Raw genomic sequence first — 18150 nt, forward strand, 5'->3', positions numbered from 1 at the left:
AGGCCCCACCCAGTCTGGTTTAATTACTAAATGTTTTCTAACTCGGGTTCAGGCCTGTCATTCTGAGGGAAACAAGGCCTCATTTATTGGTGTGTCCCACCCGAGCGGCTGTTAATGGCTTTAATAAACTGGCAGCAAGGTTTCTTTTAAAGTTGGAAAGAGGTGAAAAACGCAACTAGCGATGCCTCAAAACTCACGGACAGAGAAATCCACTTCATCAGCGCCCCTGCCACAGGACTCAATATCCACCCCCTCCACCACTGGTGCACTGTGTCTGCAGTATGTACGGTCTACAAGATGGCCATGGTCAGGCCGTGTGGAGTCAAGGGCCAGGCAGCAGAATGGATGGAAAGATCGCTACAAACTTCCCTTAACTCCAACCCTCTGATTTCTGTTTTGTAGCCAGCTTTCCATCCATTCTGCTGCCTGGCCCTTCGCTCCACACAGCCTGACCTTGGTCATCCTGTCGATCTTACATACTGTTATGGATAGCAAGCTGGTCACAAAACAGAAAAGAGAGAGTAGGGGTTAAGAATAGCTACTCAGACGGGCAAAAGGTGGGAAGTGGTGTTCCACAGGGATCGGCGCTGGGATCACTATTGTTCACCATTTACATAAACGATTTGGACGCGTGAATCAGAAGAACAATTTCAAAGTTTGTCGATAACACCAAATTGGGAGGTAGAGTTAATACTGAGGAAGACAAAATGCAAGAAGACATTAATAAATTTCAGAATGGGCGTGTAATTGGCAAATGAATTTCACTGTAGATCAGTGTGAGGTGCTGTGTTAATGAATTTCACTATAGATCACTGTGAGGTGGTGTGTTAATGAATGTCACAATAGATCAGTGTGAGGTGGTGTGTTAATGAATGCACTATAGATCAGTGTGAGGCGGTGTGTTAATGAATTTCACTATAGATCAGTGTGAGGTGGTGTGTCAATAAATTTCACTATAGGTCAGTTTGAGGTGGTGTGTTAATGAATTTCACTATAGATCAGTGCGAGGTGGTGTGTTAATGAATTTCACTATAGATCAGTGTGAGGTGGTGTGTTAATGAATTTCACTGCAGATCAGTGTGAGCGGGTGTGTTAATGAATTTCGCTATAGATCAGTGCGAGGTGGTGTGTTAATGAATTTCACTGTAGATCAGTGAGGTGGTGTGTTAATGAATTTCACTATAGGTCAATGTGAGGTGGTGTGTTTTAGTGGGAATAATAAGGAGGCCACTCACTACTTGGACAAGGGGGTGAAATTGTGTTGCTTTGTGCCTCCCGCGATATTCAGCAGGAGGCTACCGGCGTAGGTAGTCGGTAGCTCCCCACGGCACTGCACCGCTGGCAATGACATCATCGCCAAGCGCAGCACACCGGCTGCAACCTTGGGTTACGACCCCTGACCTATCACCGGACTATATGTCCGACAGGGTCAGGGGTCGTTTCTGCAGCCGCGGCAATGCCACTTAAAGGGCAGGTGTCAGGCGGCAACTTTTTCTTTTGGCCGACTGCCAGCATCTGTCCCCTTTCCCTTTCTTCTTCGGGATGTCGGCCGCAATCGCACAGCCCGGCGCTCCTCTTGATCCGACACCCCACTCCCCGGTGGTCCAGCAGGGCCCAGGTGTGCGCAGTGCTGCGCCCCCTCCCCTTTAATCAGGGAGGGAGGTCTGCTATGGCATGGTGCTACGTGCTGACGGGCATGGCGCTGTGACACGAAGCGCCGTGAAATTCACTGGTAGCGCCTCAAGAGGGAGGGGAGCGCTTCCAGTAGCACCCTGCCTCCTGCCTGGGGCGCTACCACTGAATTTAATGCACAGGGGTGCTAACTTTTTCAGGGCGCTAAAATTAGACCCAGTGACGTTAGCGACCCAAAGGGGGCATCACCGAATTTCCCCCTAAGAGTCTAAATGGGCTGGAGGAGCAGAGGGATCCAGGGATACAGATACACAAATCACTAAAAGTAGCAACACAGGTTAATAAGGCCATTAAAATAAAAGCACTGGGGTACATTCCTAAAGGAGCCTTCTGTTCCGTGCCTAGGAGCTCTGAACCATGGCTGAGAGTAGCTGGGACACGTTTCTCACACACCTCGAGATTAACCCGCACGGCAACTTTGCTGTCAGTGAAGAGAGACAAGAAAGACCAAAGTGCCGTTTGCCCCTCTCAGTGTGGCCCTGAAGGACTGTGTCCAGGCTGGAGTTCTGTTCCCGCCGTACCATCCTCCCCCAGATTGTCCTTTCTGAGCTCCAGCCAGGTGATGCTAAACACTCAGGTGGGAAAGAAGAAAATCTACAATAATGTGTTTCAAACAAAACTGGTTTATTTGACATCTATCCAGAATATTAAACTCCAGCCCAGTTATAGGGGTTAATAACATCAGCAGAAACAAACCCCAACTGTCAGAATGAACATGGTTCAGTCCTGGATGTGATTAACAGCAGCAATAACAGCAGAATCCAACCCCTGCAGTCACGTGTGAACTCGCTGGTGTGTCAGCAGGTTGGATGACTGAGTGAATCCATTCCCACACTCAAAGCAGGTGAACGGCCTCTCCCCGGTGTGAATACGCTGGTGTCTCAGTAGGTGGGATGACTGAGTGAATCCCTTCCCACACTCGGAGCAGGTGAACGGCCTCTCTCCAGTGTGAACTCGTTGGTGATTCAGCAGGCTGGATGAATTAGTGAATCCCTTCCCACACTCAAAGCAGGTGAACGGTCTCTCCCGTGTGTGAACACGCTGGTGTGTCAGAAGGTCAGATGACTGAGTGAATCCCTTCCCACACTCAGAGCAGGTGAATGGCCTCTCCCCAGTGTGAACTCGCTGGTGTGTCAGCAGGCTGGATGACTGAGTGAATCCCTTCCCACACTCAGAGCAGGTGAATGGCCTCTCCCCAGTGTGAACTCGCTGGTGTCTCAGCAGGCTGAATGACTGAGTGAATCCCTTCCCACACTCAGAGCAGGTGAATGGCCTCTCCCCAGTGTGAATACGCTTGTGTCTCGCTAGGCCAAAGGGTTGGCTGAAGCCTTGTCCACACACAGAACACGTGTACGGTTTCTCCCCGCTGTGAATGGTGCTTTTTGCTTCCATGTTCAGAGGCCGGTGAGATTCAGATCCGGCGAGTCGAGTGACTGTCAGATCTTGAAGTGATGTTTGGTTTGAGCTTACCGTCTGTAAATCCTCCCCTTCCATTGCCCTGTAAAATTAACATAAAACAGGGAGCGTGAGAGACAACCCACAGGAAAACAAAGGGAGGTTGTGAAATTCAGCTGAATGAATCTGGTCAATTGTGGGGCCGGCACTAGAAAAAAGTGACCATGAAAGCTGCCGGATTGTCATAAAAACCCAACTGGTTCACTGATGTCCTTCGGGAAGGGAATCCGCCACCTGGTCTGGGCCTACACACAACTCTGGCCTCTATGGGAGGAGAGAGAGAGAGAGAGAGAGAGAGGGAGAGGGAGAGGTGGGAGTGGGAAGGGGAGGGGGTGAAGGAAAGGAACTTTATACATCTGCAACTCGACCAGAACTTTGATAGAACCTCCAAAACCCGCAACCTCCACCACCTAGAAGGACAAGGGCAGCTGTTGTATGGGAGCACCATCACATCCAAGTTCCCCTCCAAGTCACACATCATCCTGACTCACATATATTCATCATTGCTGGGTCATAATCCTGGAACTCCTTACCGAACAACATTGTGGGAATACCTTCACCACACGGACTGCAGTAGTTCAAGAAGGCGACTCACCACCCCCTTCTCAACGGGAAACTGGGGATTGGCAATATTTGCTGCTCTTGCAAATGACGCCCACATCCAAAGAATGAATTAAAACAAATCTATAGATGTAAACTGGATTAAAAGCCTGTACAGAAATACTTGTTCCTAAAAGAATACTCTTTTACATTGTACGGACAGTGTCTGTGTAACAACCTAATCTCCCCTATAATCCACCTCCCTTGACAGTCTCACATTGGAAATTGTTGGGTCCTCCTGGGCTCAGAAGTACTGGGGGTTAAACCCAGCAGCTTCTCCTCCATCTCCACTCCAGCTCAAACTGAAACATAGAAACATATAAACATAGAAACACAGAAGATAGGAGCAGGAGTAGGCTATTCGGCCCCTCAAGCCTGCTCCGCCACTCAATGCTGATCATCCAAATTCAGTACCCGGTCCCTGCTTTCTCCCCATATCCCTTGATCCCTTTAGATTTAAGAAATATATCCAATTCCTTCTTGAATATATATTTAATGTATTGGCCTCTACTGCCTTCTGTGGTAGAGAATTCCACAAGTTCACCACTCTCTGGGTGAAGAAATTCCTCCTAATTTCTGTCCTAAATGGCTTACCCCGTATCCTTAGACTGCGACCCCTGGTTCTGGACTCCCCGACCATCAGGAACATCCTTCCTGCATCTAGTCTGTCCAGTCCTGTCAGAATTTTATCAGTTTCAATGAGATCCCCTCTCATTCTTGTAAACTCCAGTGAGTACAAGCCCAATCGTCCCAATCTCTCCTCATACGTCATTCCTGCCATCCCAGGTATCAGCCTGGTGAATCTTCGTTGAACTCTTTCCACGGCAAGAACATCCTTCCTCAGATAAGGCGACCAAAACTGCACACAATACTCAAGATGTGGTCTCACCAAGGCCCTGTACAACTGCAGCAAGCCATCCTTGTTCCTGTACTCAAACCCTCTCGCTACGAAGGCCAACATACCATTTGCCTTCTTAACCGCCTGCTGCACCTGCATGCTTACCTTCAGCGACTGGTGCACAAGGACACCCAGGTCTCATTGCACTTCCCCTTCTCCCAATCTATTGCCATTCAGATAATAATCTGCGTTCCTGTGTTTGCCACCAACGTGGATAACCTCACATTTATCCACGTTATACTGCATCTGCCATGCTTCTGCCCAATCACCCAACCTGTCCAAATCATCCTGTAGTTTCTCGGCATCCTCCTCACAGCACACACGCCCACCCAGCTTTGTGTCGTCTGCAAATTTGTAGATATTACATCTAGTTCCCTTGTCTAGATCATTAATACAGGTAGACTATCCTTTATCCGAACTTCCGAAAACCGAAAACCTCTAAAAACCGAAAGTTTTTTCGTTCAGCATAAGTCGTGCGCACGACCCCGACCCCCGCCGCCGACCCCCACCCCCGACCCCCCCGCCAACCCCGACCCCCGCTGACCACCCCGCCGACCCCCACCCCCCACCCCCCCGCTGACACCGACCCCCGCCGACCCCCGCCCCGACAAATTTCCCAGTCTTATAAAATACCTTCTGAAATCCAAAATTTTCCGAAAACCGAAACACGGCTGGTCCCGAGGTTTTCGGATAAAGGATAGTCTACCTGTATATATTGTGAATAGCTGGGGTCCAAGGACCAATCCCTGCGGTACCCCACTAGTCACTGCCTGCCACTCGGAAAAAGACCCATTTATTCCAACTCTTTGCTTTCTGTCTGCCAACCAGTTCTCTATCCAAGTCAATACCTTGCCCCCAATCCCAGGTGCCTTAACTTTACACACTAATCTCTTATGCGGGACCTTATCGAAAGCCTTCTGAAAGTCCAAATACACAACATCCACTGGTTCTCCCTTATCTATTTTATATACTAGTTACATCCTCAACAATGAAGCAACAAAAAGACCTACACAGGCAGCCAGGGACCTACCTTCCCTCAGCCTGTAATAAAACTCTTCCCCACAGCCGCTGACTAATGGCGGCCGCAGCACCCACAATTCCCCGCACCCCAGAAACCGCTCTATGCAACACGCCGATTTCCCCGCTGAGAGTGCGCATGCTCCCCAGGGCCGCGGGCCATTCTGGGAGCCTGGCTCCTGTCCTTTGTCCAGAGTTGGACTCGGTGGAAACAGCTGAAGAAACCGGGAAGCGGCGGCTCGGATGGGAGAGGCGCTGCACCCTGGGTTTCCTGGTGCCGGGGCCCTGGCCGCACGTCCACCAGGCCCAGCCGCCCTGATTCTGATTGAGTTTTTGATGAGGTAACAGAGAGGGTTGATGAGGGCAATGTGGTTAACGTGGTGTACATGGATTTCCAAAAGGCGTTCGACAAGTGCCACATTATAGACTTGCCAGCAAAGTTGAAGCCCATGGAATAAAAGGGACAGTGGCAGCATGGATACGAAATTGGCAAAGTGACAGAAAACAGAGAGCAGTGGTGAACGGTTGTTTTTCGGACTGGAAGAAGGTATACAGTGGTGTTCCCCAGGGGTCGGTACCAGGACCACTGCTTTACTTGATATATATTAATGACTTAGACTTGGGTGTACAGCGCACAATTTCAAAATTTGCAGATGACACAAAACTTGGAAGTAAAGTGACCAGTGAGGAGGATAGTGATAGATTTCAAGAAGACATGGACAGGCTGGTGGAATGGGCGGACACGTGGCAGATGAAATTTAACGCAGAAAAGTGCGAAGTGACACATTTTGGTAGGAAGAACCAAGTGAGGCAATATAAACTAAAGGGTACAATTCTAAAGTGTGTGCATGAACAGAGAGACCTGGGGGTATGTGTGCACAAATCGTTGAAGGTGGCAGGGCAGGTTGAGAAAGTGGCAAAAAAAGCATATGGGATCCTGGGCTTAATAAATAGAGGCATAGAGTCCAAAAGCAAGGAGGTTATGATGAACCTTTATAAAACACTGGTTCGGCCTCAACTGGAGTATTGTGTCGAATTCTGGGCCCCACACTTTATGAAGGTTGTGAAGGCCTCAGAGAGGGTGCAGAAAAGATTTACTAGAATGGTTCCAGGGATGAGGGACTTCAGTTACGTGGATAGACTGGAGAAGCTGGGGTTGTTCTCCTTAGAGCAGAGAGGTTGAGAGGAGGTTTGATAGAGTTGTTCAAAATCACGAGGGGTCAGGACAGAGGAGAGAGAGAGAAACTGTTCCCATTGGCGGAAGGGTCGAGAACCAGAGGACACAGATTTAAGGTGATTGGCAGAAGAACCAAATGCGACATGAGGAAAAACTTTACTCAGTGAGTGGTTAGGATCTGGAATGTACTGCCTGAGAGGGAGGTGGAGGCAGATTCAATCACAGCTTTCAAAAGGGAATTGGATAAGTACCTGAAGTAAAGAAATTTGCAGGGTTACGGGGAAAGGGCGGGGAGTGGGACTAGCTGAAGTGGTCTTGCAGAGAGCTGGCATGGGCTCGACGGGCTGAATGGCCTCCTTCTGTGCTGTAACCATTCTCTGATTCTATAAAATATTAGAAAGTTTGTTCCACAGAAGCACGAGGTTCATTTGCTTTCATTGATGAATTTAAAAAGTCTCTATTAAAACCTGAGCCAGTGTGTTGTGAGCCAAAGAGCCTTGTGTCCAATGAGGGGAATAAAGGCCCAGCGCCTCCCCTGGCCCCGGGCCCTGAACAAGGGACTGGAGAAACTCGCTGCCCTGTGGATCAGACAATCAGCCGACGCTAGGCCCGCCCCTCGGGCTCCCCGATTGGTTGGAGGATCTGCCCCGCTCGCTCCCTATTGGTCGGAAGCTCCCGTCAATCAGGCCCTGGGCCCAGGTCACGTGTCCCCGAGGAGCGCACGTGCTCCGTCCAACTGACGCCGCTCGGTCCGGGGCCTCGCGGACTCTCAGGTTTTTCTGTTTCTCTTTATTCTCTCCCGATCCACCCCTCCCCCACCACCCCGCGCGATTCTCCACCCAATCGCAGCGGAGAAAACTCACTTTGCGCCACCGATCGCGACTCTGGACCCGACACCAAGGCCTTTCCCCGGAATGGCCCGCGCCAACTCTGGCCGGCAGGATCTGAGTACGCAGGCGCAGCTCTGAGTGGGGGAGGGGGGTTGGTCTTCTCTGGGCATGCGCGGTTGTTGCCCTTGGTGATCGGGAGAGGTCGCTGTGCCGGACTCGGTCCAAACCGCCGCTCCCTCTGCGCATGCGCGGACTATCGTCTGTCAATCAACCATCAGCCAGAAGAGGTCGCTGGTGAGACCAGTGAAGAAAGAAAGACTTGCATTTCTATAGCGCCTTTCACCACCACCGGACGTCCCAAAGCGCTTTACAGCCAATGAAGTACTTTTGAAGTGTAGTCACTGTTGTCATGTAGGAAATGTGGCAGTCAAACAGCGCACAGCAAGCTCCCACAAACAGCAATGTGATGATGACCAGATAATCTATCTTTTTGTTAACTCTGTTTCTCCCTCTATGGATGTTGCCTGGCCTGCTGAGTGTTTCCAGCATTTCCTGTTGTTATTTCAGATTTCCAGCTTCCGCAGTATTGTGCTATTATCCTTTTGTTACATTGATTGAGGGATAAACATTGGCTAGGACACCTGGGATATTTCCCCTGCTCTTTCCCACATTACAACAGTGACTACACCTCAAAAGTACTTCATTGGCTGTAAAGCACTTCAAGACGTCTGCTGGTCATGAAAGCACTATATAAATGCAAGTCTTTCTTTCTCAAAATAGTGTCATGGGATCTTTTACATCCACCTGAGAGAGCAGACAGGGCCTCAGTTTAATGTCTCATCCGAAAGACGCCACCTCTGACAGTGCCTCAGTACTGCACTGGAGTGTCAGCCTGAATTTTTGTGCTCAAGTCTCTGGAGTGGGACTTGAACGCAGAACCTTATGCCTCAGAGGCAAGAGTGCTACCATAGAGTCATAGATTTATACAGCACAGAAAGCGGCCCTTCGGCTCATCGTGTCTGCGCCAGCCATCAAGCCCTGTCTATTCTAATCCCATTTTCCAGCACTTGGTCCGTAGCCTTGTATGCAAGGGCATTTCAAGTGCTCATCTAAATGCTTCCTGAATGTTGGGAGGGTTCCTGCCTCTACCACCCTTTCAGGCAGTGAGTTCCAGATTCCAACCACCCTCTGGGTGAAAAAGCTTTTCCTCAAATCCCCTCTAAACCTCCTGCCCCTTACCTTGAAACTATGCCCCCTGGTTATTGACCCCTCTACTAAGGGGAAAAGTTCCTTTCTATCTATCCTATCTATGCCCCTCATAATTTTGTACACCTCAATCAGGTCCCCCTTCAGCCTTCTCTGCTCTAAGGAAAACAACCCCAGCCTGTCCAGTCTCTCTTCATAGCTGAAGCGCTCCAGCCCAGGTAACACCCTGGTGAATCTCCTCTGCACCCTCTCCAATGCAATCACATCCTTCCTATAGTGTGGCAACCAGAACTGCACACAGTATTCCAGCTGTGGCCTAACTAGCGTTTTGTACAGCTCCATCATAACCTCCCTGCTCTTATATTCTATGCCTCGGCTAATGAAGGCAAGTATCCCATATGCCTTCTTAACCACCTTATCTAGCTGTCCTGCTGCCCTTAGTGATCTATGTACATGCACACCAAAGTCCCTCTGATCCTCTGTCCTTCCTAGGGTTCTACCATTCATTGTGTATTCCCTTGTTAGTCCTCCCAAAATGCATCACCTCACACTTTTCAGGGTTAAATTCCATTTGCCACTGTGCTGCCCATCTAACCAACCCGTCTATATTCTCCTGCAGCCTGAGGCTTCCCTCCTCGCCACTCCACCAATTTTCGTGTCATCTGCGAACTTACTGATCATACCTCCTACATTCATATCTAAATCATTGATGTACACTACAAACAGCAAAGGACCCAGACCCTGTGGTACACCACTGGACACAGGCTTCCAGTCACAAAAACAACCTTTGACCATCACCCTCTACCTCCTGCCACTAAGCCAATTTTGGATCCAATGTGCCAAATTGCCCTGGATCCCATGGGCTCTTACCTTCTTGACCAGTCTCCCATGTGGGGCTTTGTCAAAAGCCTTACTGAAGTCCATGTAGACTGCATCAACTGGACTGCCCTCATCCACACACCTAGTCATCCCCATTGAAAAATTCAATCAAATTGGTTAGACATTGCGGTGTATGTAACCTGTTCCCCCTTAAGAGAACTTAAGCCTGTTCCACCTTAAGAGATGTACTACTTTCTCTGGCTGCTGTATACGTAGTACCGGTGGTGACCACCGGTATATAAGCACTGTGTAGTAAGATTGTATTTCAGATAGTCCTGACCTCCAACCAGTAAAGGCCTGTTGAACTTTAATCTTGTACCCTGTGTGTTATTAATTACAACTAGAACACACAGACTTTACAGTGGCGACGAGTCAGATTCTTACCCTGCGGCAGTTATATCCACGGCGGCTTCGTCCACAGAACGGACGTCGAAGAGAGGTTTCCACCCTCATCACCCTGCTGGAAGACACGTCGCGCGGCAGACATCGAGAAACCAGAGTGCAGAAGACATCCTGAACTCGAAGCCTCCATCAGCGGCTGTCAGCTATCTTCTTTCTACCTCGGTAGTGGGTAAGCCGGGCAGCGACGCGACCAGAAAATTGGCCGCATTGGCTGTACAGATGGGGAGGGAAGACGGAGGAATAAGGGCGGTGAGATCGATCGCGACCGGAGATAAGGGCCGGGCCGCATTCGGGCCGAAAGGCGCAGCGCGGGGGCATCGATCGTGGCTGGTGATAAGGGCCGGGCCGCATTCGGGCTAAAAAGGCGCAGCGTCTGGGGGCAACTGAAGGTGCGAGAGCCGCGGTGAAGCGGAGACAGCGTCGGGGGAAGGGTGAAGACTGCCAAGCACGGGAAAACCACCATTTTGTAGGCGGAGGACGAAGACAAGAGCGCGGAAGCCGCCATCTTGGATAAAAATAAAAATAAATTAAATTGCAACGATGCCTAAACATGGGAACATTAACACCTTTCATAGCGACATCGAAGATTGGGCTATGTATGTAGAACGCATACAAAATTATTGTAAAGCAAATAAAATCCCAGATGCAGAGAAAGCACTAACATTATTAAACTTAATGGGTGCGAAGACATGCGGGCAATTGAAACACCTTGTTCACCAGATGAACCGGCGGATAAGACGTTCGAGGAGATTGTTACTGTCCTGAAAAATCACCTAAACCCCACGCCGCTGATGCTAGCGGAACGATTTAAATTTTACAGCAGAAGGCAGCTGAAGGATGAAAGCAATGCTGAATATTTAATGGAATTGCGTAAGCTAGCAAAGTACTGTCAATTCGGAATGAGATTGACAGAGGCGCTACGAGATAAATTTGTGTGTGGTTTATTAAAAGAAGATACACAAAAGCGATTGCTCGAGGAGAATGAGCTGACGCTTGAGAAAGCGGTCACTATGGCAGCAGCACACGAAGCCGCAGCGAGAGGCACGGCAGTAATGCAGCTATGGTCACCGGAACTCAGTACAAATAAATTGGGTTTGAGTACTGTAAAATGTTATCGTTGCGGAAAGACAACGCATGATCAGAACCAGTGTTGGTTTAAAAACCAAGAATGCAGAACATGTGGCAGGCTTGGCCACATAGCTAAAGTATGCCGGTCAGGAAAGAAGACCAGCAACAAAAAGTCATCGCAAGGAAAATACATAAAGGTACACAAGGTGACAAAGAACAGTTCGACCGAACAGAAGTCAGATTCAGACGCTAGCAGTAATGAACTGGGTAGCTTAAGAGTACACAACGTTGGTAAGGATGCAGCTCTCCAGACAATTTGGGTCACCCTTCAGATAGCAGGAGTCCAAGTAAAGATGGAATTGGACACTGGATCGGCATTGACGGTCATGAATAAGAAAGATTACAAAAGGTTATTCCAACATATTCCCCTACGGGATACGGAGATTATATTGAAAACATACACGGGGCAAAGAGTGTACCCCGTCGGAAAGATAGAGGTAAAAGTGGTCCACAAGGGCGAAGAAAGCCAAGTCATGGACTTATATGTGCTACCTGAAGGAGGTCCACCACTACTGGGACGGGAGTGGATTAGGAAAATGTATATGGACTGGCACTCCTTGAAGGCACTAACGGTAGATTCCGGGGAAACAGATGTCAAACCTAAAAGATTGTCCAGAATATTGGATGATGCTAAAGAGGTGTTCCAGCAGGGACTGGGAACACTGAGAGGAATTACGGCAAACATCAAGATTGATGAACATGCACAACCAAAATGTTTTAAATCCAGACCGGTACCCTATGCAATACGACCTACTGTAGAAGCGGAACTGGAAGCGCTAGAACATTCAGGTGTACTGTCTAAGGTAGATTGGAGTGAGTGGGCTATGCTCATTGTTCCCGTTATGAAACGTCCTTCGAGCAACAAGCCAGGAGAAACAGGGAAGGTTCGCATCTGTGGAGATTTCAAAATCACCATTAATCCGGTGCTTCACACGGTGCAGTATCCGCTTCCGCGGATTGAGGATATTTTTGCTTCGTTGTCTGGCGGGAAACGCTTCACCAAGATAGACCTGGCGCAGGCGTACTTGCAGATGGAGGTTGAAGAAGAGTCACGCCAATACCTCACGATCAACACGCATCGAGGTTTGTACCGGTACAATAGACTGGTTTTTGGAGTGGCATCGGCTCCAGCAATTTGGCAGAGGGCCATGGAGCAGGTATTACAGGGAATTCCAGGCACACAATGTTACCTGGACGATACTCTGATTACAGGTGATTGTGATGAAGAACACCTCGCAAACTTGGAACTGGTGCTCAACAGGCTGAAAGAGTGTGGACTTAGAGTTAATCGGCAGAAATGTGAGTTCTTCCAGAAGCGGATCTCGTACTGTGGTCATGTCATTGACCGGGAGGGGCTTCATAAGTCTCCTGACAAGATAGAGGCAGTTGTAAAGGCTCCCGCTCCGGATAATGTCTCTCAGTTGAGGTCGTTTCTAGGATTGATTAACTATTACCATAAATTTCTACCAAATCTATCCACAGTACTGCACCCGCTAAACGCTCTTTTACAGAAGGGGGTACCATGGGAATGGAGCGAAAACTGTAGGAAGGCATTTCGCAAAAGCAAAGAATTGATCACCTCAGAGGAAGTGTTGGCTCACTTCAACCCGACACTGCCTATTCGGTTGGCTTGTGATGCTTCTCCATATGGTATTGGGGCAGTACTCTCACACAAGTTGCCAAATGGCACGGAAAGGCCAGTCGCGTTTGCATCCAGATCATTGACCTCCGCTGAGCGCAACTATGTGCAGATCGATAGGGAGGCTCTCAGCCTTGTATGGGGAGTGAAGAAGTTTAATCATTACCTGCAGGGCCAAAAATTCACACTTCTGACAGACCATCAGCCGTTGGTATCCATTTTTAACCCTAAGAAGGGTGTTTCAGTGATGACAGCACAGCGTCTCCAGAGATGGTCCCTTTTCCTAGGGGCACATCAATACCAAATAGAATTCAAAGGTACGAAGCAGCATGGCAATGCTGATGGGCTGTCGTGCCTGCCACTACCTGAAGAAGAAACGACGAAAGTTGACCCTGTTGAGTTATTTCATTCGACCATCATCGAGTGTTTACCAGTCACCAATGCAAGTATTGAAAGAGAAACCAGGAATGACCCGACACTGTCCAGAGTCTACGAGGTGACAGTGAAAGGATGGCCAACACGTGGTGATCCTCTGTTACCGGCATTCTCGGCAAGGCGAGACCAGCTGTCCGTCTGCCATGGTACTTTGATGTATGGGACAAGAGTGATTATTCTTCCCAAGATAAGGGAAAGAGTTCTAAAAGAACTGCATGAAGGTCATCTGGGGGGAGTTAAGATGAAAAGTCTTGCTAGGGCTTATGTATGGTGGCCGGGTATTGACCAACAGATAGAGGAGTTGACGAAAAGCTGCGCTGGGTGCCAAAAAGTGCAAAATGCACCTCCGATCGCACCACTACACCCATGGGAATGGCCTTCAGCCCCATGACAACGCGTACATATTGACTTTGCTGGTCCATTCATGGACTCCATGTTCCTAATTGCGGTGGACGCACATTCCAAATGGCCAGAAGTGATCAAGATGAATACCACTACTTCAGAAAAGACAATTGCGGTGTTAAGAACAATATTCGCAAGGAGCGGATTGCCAGAACAGATCTGTTTGGACAACGGACCACAGTTCGTGTCGGAAGAATTCCAAAAATTCTTAAAGAAGAATGGGGTGAAACATTATACCTCTGCCCCATATCATCCGGCGACAAACGGGTTGGCCGAGAGATTTGTCCAAACATTCAAAAAGGCAATAAAGGCCATGAACGATGACCAGATTCCGCTACAGCACAAGGTGGACAATTTCCTAATGGCGTATCGAAACGCCGCTCATGCAGTGACTAACCAAAGTCCTGCCATGATGTTTTATAACAGGAGGTTGCGGTCCAGGTTGGACTTGTTAAAACCAAATGTGCGGAGGGAAGTGGAAAACAAACAGTTCCGGTATATTAATAACAAGTCCACTCGAAGTTTCGAAGTAGGACAACCAGTGTTGGCAAGGGGCTATGGAAACGAAAAATGGCAGCCCGGAACAATTCGGGCCAGACAAGGACCTCTGATGTACACAGTAGATATTGGTAACAATGTGATAAGGCGTCATGCGGATCAACTGGTAGAATCAAGAGCAAGGGTCGAACCCATGGTTGCGACAGAGACAACTGTGGAAGATGTTAATGAACCTGAAGCATCTACCTCGGCAAGGACTGTACCTGATGATGACGTCCAATACATAGGAAACCAACAAGCAGAGTCACCTCAGCAACAAGAATCAGAGACCACTGAAAGGCGTTATCTAGACCGAATCTGAAGGCCTCCTGAGAGACTGAACCTTTGAACTGTTTATACCTGAAGTTATATATATGTATATATGTTATGATGTTATGTTAAATGGGGATATGACTATTAAGCTACAAAGGGAGGATTGTGGTGTATGTAACCTGTTCCCCCTTAAGAGATGTACTACTTTCTCTGGCTGCTGTATACGTAGTACCGGTGGTGACCACCGGTATATAAGCACTGTGTAGTAAGATTGTATTTCAGATAGTCCTGAACTCCAACCAGTAAAGACCTGTTCAACTTTAATCTTGTACCCTGTGTGTTATTAATTACAACTAGAACACACAGACTTTACAGACATGATCTCCCCGCTGACAAAGCCATGCTGACTATCCTTGATTAATCCTTGCCTCTCCAAGTGGAGAGTAATTCTGTCCCTCAGAATTTTTTCCAATAATTTCCCTACCACTGATGTTCGGCTCACTGGCCTGTAATTCCCTGGTTTATCCCTACTACTACACTTCTTGAATAATGGTACTACGTTAGCTGTTCTCCAGTCCTCTGCCACCTCCCCTGTGGCCAGAGAGGTTCTGAAAATTTGTGTCAGAGCCCCTGCAATCTCCTCCCTTGCCTCACAGAGCAGGCTGGGATACATCTCGTCTGGGCCTGGGGGTTTATCCACTTTTAAGCCCGCTAAAACCACTAGTACCTCCTCCCTCTCAATGCTAATTTGTTCAAGTATATCACAATCCCCCTGCCTGATTTCTATGCCTGCATCGTCCTTCTCCATAGTGAACACAGATGCAAAATATTAATTTAAAACCTCACCTACATCTTCTGGCTCTACACACAGATTGCCACTTTGCTCCCTAATGGGCTCTACTCTTTCCCTGGTTATCCTCTTGCCCTTAATATACTAATAAAACACCTTGGGATTTTCCTTTATTTTGCCTGCCAGTGTTTTTTCATGACCCCTCTTCGTTCTCCTAATTACTTTTTTAAGTACACCCCTGCACTTTCTATGCTCCTCTTGGCCTTCCACTGTTTTTAGTCCTTTGTATCTGCCAAAAGCCTCCCTTTTTTTCCTAAACCATTCTTGTATGTCCCTTGACATCCAGGGTTCCCTGGGCTTGTTGGTCCCACCCTTTACCTTTACGGGAACATGTTGGCATTGTACTCTCTCTATTTCCTTTCTGAAAGACTCTCACTGCTCTGATGTGGATTTTCCTACAAGTAGCTGATCCCAGTCCACTTTGGCCAGATCCTGCCTTATATTATAATCGGCCTTCCCCCAATTTAGAACCTTTATTTCCAGTCCATCTTTGTCCTTTTCCATAACTACTTTAAATCTCACTGAATTATGGTCACTGTCACCAAAATGCTCTCCTACTAACCCTTCGACCACTTGCCCTGCTACATTCCCTCGAATTAGGTCCAGAACCGCCCCCTCTCTTGTAGGACTTTCTACATGTTGGCTGAAAAAGCTCTCCTGGATGCACTTTAAGAATTCCACACCCTCTAAGCCTTTCACACTCTGACTATCCCAGTTAATATTGGGGAAGTTGAAATCCCCAACAATTATTACCCTCTTATTTCTACACTTCTCTGAGATTTGCCTACATATCTGTTCCTCTATCTCCCCCTTACTGTTTGGGGGCCTATAGTACACTCCCAGCAAAGTGCTTTCCCCATTTTTGTCTTTAAGTTCTACCCATATGGCCTCATTAGAGGAACCTGCTAAGGAATCATCTCTCCTTATAGCAGAAATTGATTCCTTGATTAATATTACTAACCTGATTTTTGGTCAACACTTGAGTATTCACGTTTGCTAAATCTCCGGGAGAAGGAGTCGCTTCACTTGTACTGGTTCCTGGGGCCTGATAACCTTCCCCAGGAGCACGGCCTTGACCCTGACTTTGCTCACTTGTACTGGTTCCTGGGGCCTGAACACCTTCGTCAGGAGCAGGGCCTTGATTCTGGGGGTGTTTTATTGCACCGTTTGGTTTACTTGAGAAGAGCCCCATCAGGGCGAGTGCGGGGGGGTCAGGGGGCTAGTGCGGGAGGGTCAGGGGGTGAGTGCGGGAGGGTCAGGGGTGAGTGCGGGAGGGTCAGGGATGTGTGTGGGAGGTTCAATCTCCAGGATCAGTGTGTATCTGAGTCAATGGGACTCTCTGACCTTTCTCCCCAGTCCATCTCCAGGACCAGTGTGTATCTGAGTCAATGGGACTCTCTCTGACCTTTCTCCCCAGTCCATCTCCAGGACCGGTGTGTATCTGAGTCAATGGGACTCTCTCTGACCTTTCTCCCCAGTCCATCTCCAGGTGCAGTGTGTATCCGAGTCAATTGGACTCTCTGAGCTTTCTCCCCGGTCCATCTCCAGGACCAGTGTGTATCTGAGTCAATGGGACTCTCTCTGCCCTTTCTCCCCAGTCCATCTCCTGGACCAGTGTGTATCTGAGTCAATGGGACTCTCTCTGACCTTTCTCCCCAGTCCATCTCCAGGACCAGTGTGTATCTGAGTCAATGGGACTTTCTCTTACCTTTTTCCCCAGTCGATCTCTGGAAGCTCTTTGAATCGGAAGGGTTCTCTCCGGTTGGTGCTCACAATCCTGTGCTGGTTCACCTGCTGTTGTTCCTCAGTCTACAATCCCTGTTTACTTCGAGCTGAGCACCTTCCTCAATCACACCATCATTCACCGGGAGATCTATTTGTGGCAGATCAGAAAATAAGAACAATATTGAAAGCGTGAAATAATGTAATGTAGACTTTTAATCTGCTTACTAATAATTGAATTTCAAGGCCGAGTATTTGTTTGATTTTGTCCCTTTCCTCAGATCCCCAGTTCGATGGCTGTCTGCTTAGTTTGGAAATTTTCCTCACTGTAAATTTCCGGCCTCCTGAGACTCCCCCATTTTCACTGCTCTGGGCGGAAATGCGCCATTTTCTGTGCGGATTTACTAACCGGAGCGGTGACCCTGTGACCCTCCCTCGCTGTGATCTAAACTCGGGGCTGAGCAGCCGCTGTCGGGCCGGGTGCTCAATGGAGCCGAGTTCCCTCAGTCACAGAGCGGGCCCTGTAACCCGGGCAACCAGCCCGTTTCTGACCCTCACTCACCGATCAACCCGCGCCTCCCGGCACTGCGCCTGCGTGGGAGAGAGAACGGGAGTAGCACTGCGCCTGCGCGGGAGAGAAAACTGGAGCTGCACTGCGCCTGCGCAGCAGAGGGAGAAAGGGAGCGGCACTGCGCCTGCGCGGGAGGGAGTAAGTGAGCGGTAGTGCGCCTGCGCGGAAGTGCAAGGAGCGGCACTGCGCCTGCGCGGGAGAGGGAGCCAAAGGATGCGGCACCACGCCTGCGCGGTAGAGAAAGGGAGCGGCACTGCGCCTGCGCGGAAGAGCGATGTCGCAGGAAGGCATCAATATCGCTCCCAGTGCTGGGAGGACTACATAGGAACATATTAACACTGATATGTTCCGATGTAGTTCTCCCACCAGTGGGAGCGATAGTGATGCGTTCGTGCGACATCGCTGTTCCGCGCAGGCGCAGTGCCGCTCTCTTTCTT

At 48.9% G+C, this 18150-nt stretch overlaps 1 protein-coding gene across 1 annotated transcript in view; it reads right to left on the reverse strand.

Annotated features, from left to right (window-relative positions):
- LOC147091636 (uncharacterized) overlaps window positions 1-17406 on the reverse strand; it is an 81484-nt gene extending 64078 nt beyond the window's left edge. Inside the window, exons 1-2 of the mRNA XM_085976622.1 lie at window positions 17129-17406; window positions 2471-3190 (exon numbers count right to left, since the gene is read on the reverse strand). Coding sequence (XP_085832748.1) covers window positions 2471-3186 — 716 coding nt within the window. The 5' untranslated portion in view covers window positions 3187-3190; window positions 17129-17406. The remainder of the gene's footprint in view (window positions 1-2470; window positions 3191-17128) is intronic.
- Window positions 17407-18150: the final 744 nt, after the last annotated feature.

Source organism: Somniosus microcephalus, unplaced genomic scaffold (assembly GCF_052327205.1).
Source record: "Somniosus microcephalus isolate GS21.2 unplaced genomic scaffold, FLI_Smic_1.0 unresolved_chr3, whole genome shotgun sequence".
Lineage (NCBI taxonomy): Eukaryota > Metazoa > Chordata > Chondrichthyes > Squaliformes > Somniosidae > Somniosus > Somniosus microcephalus.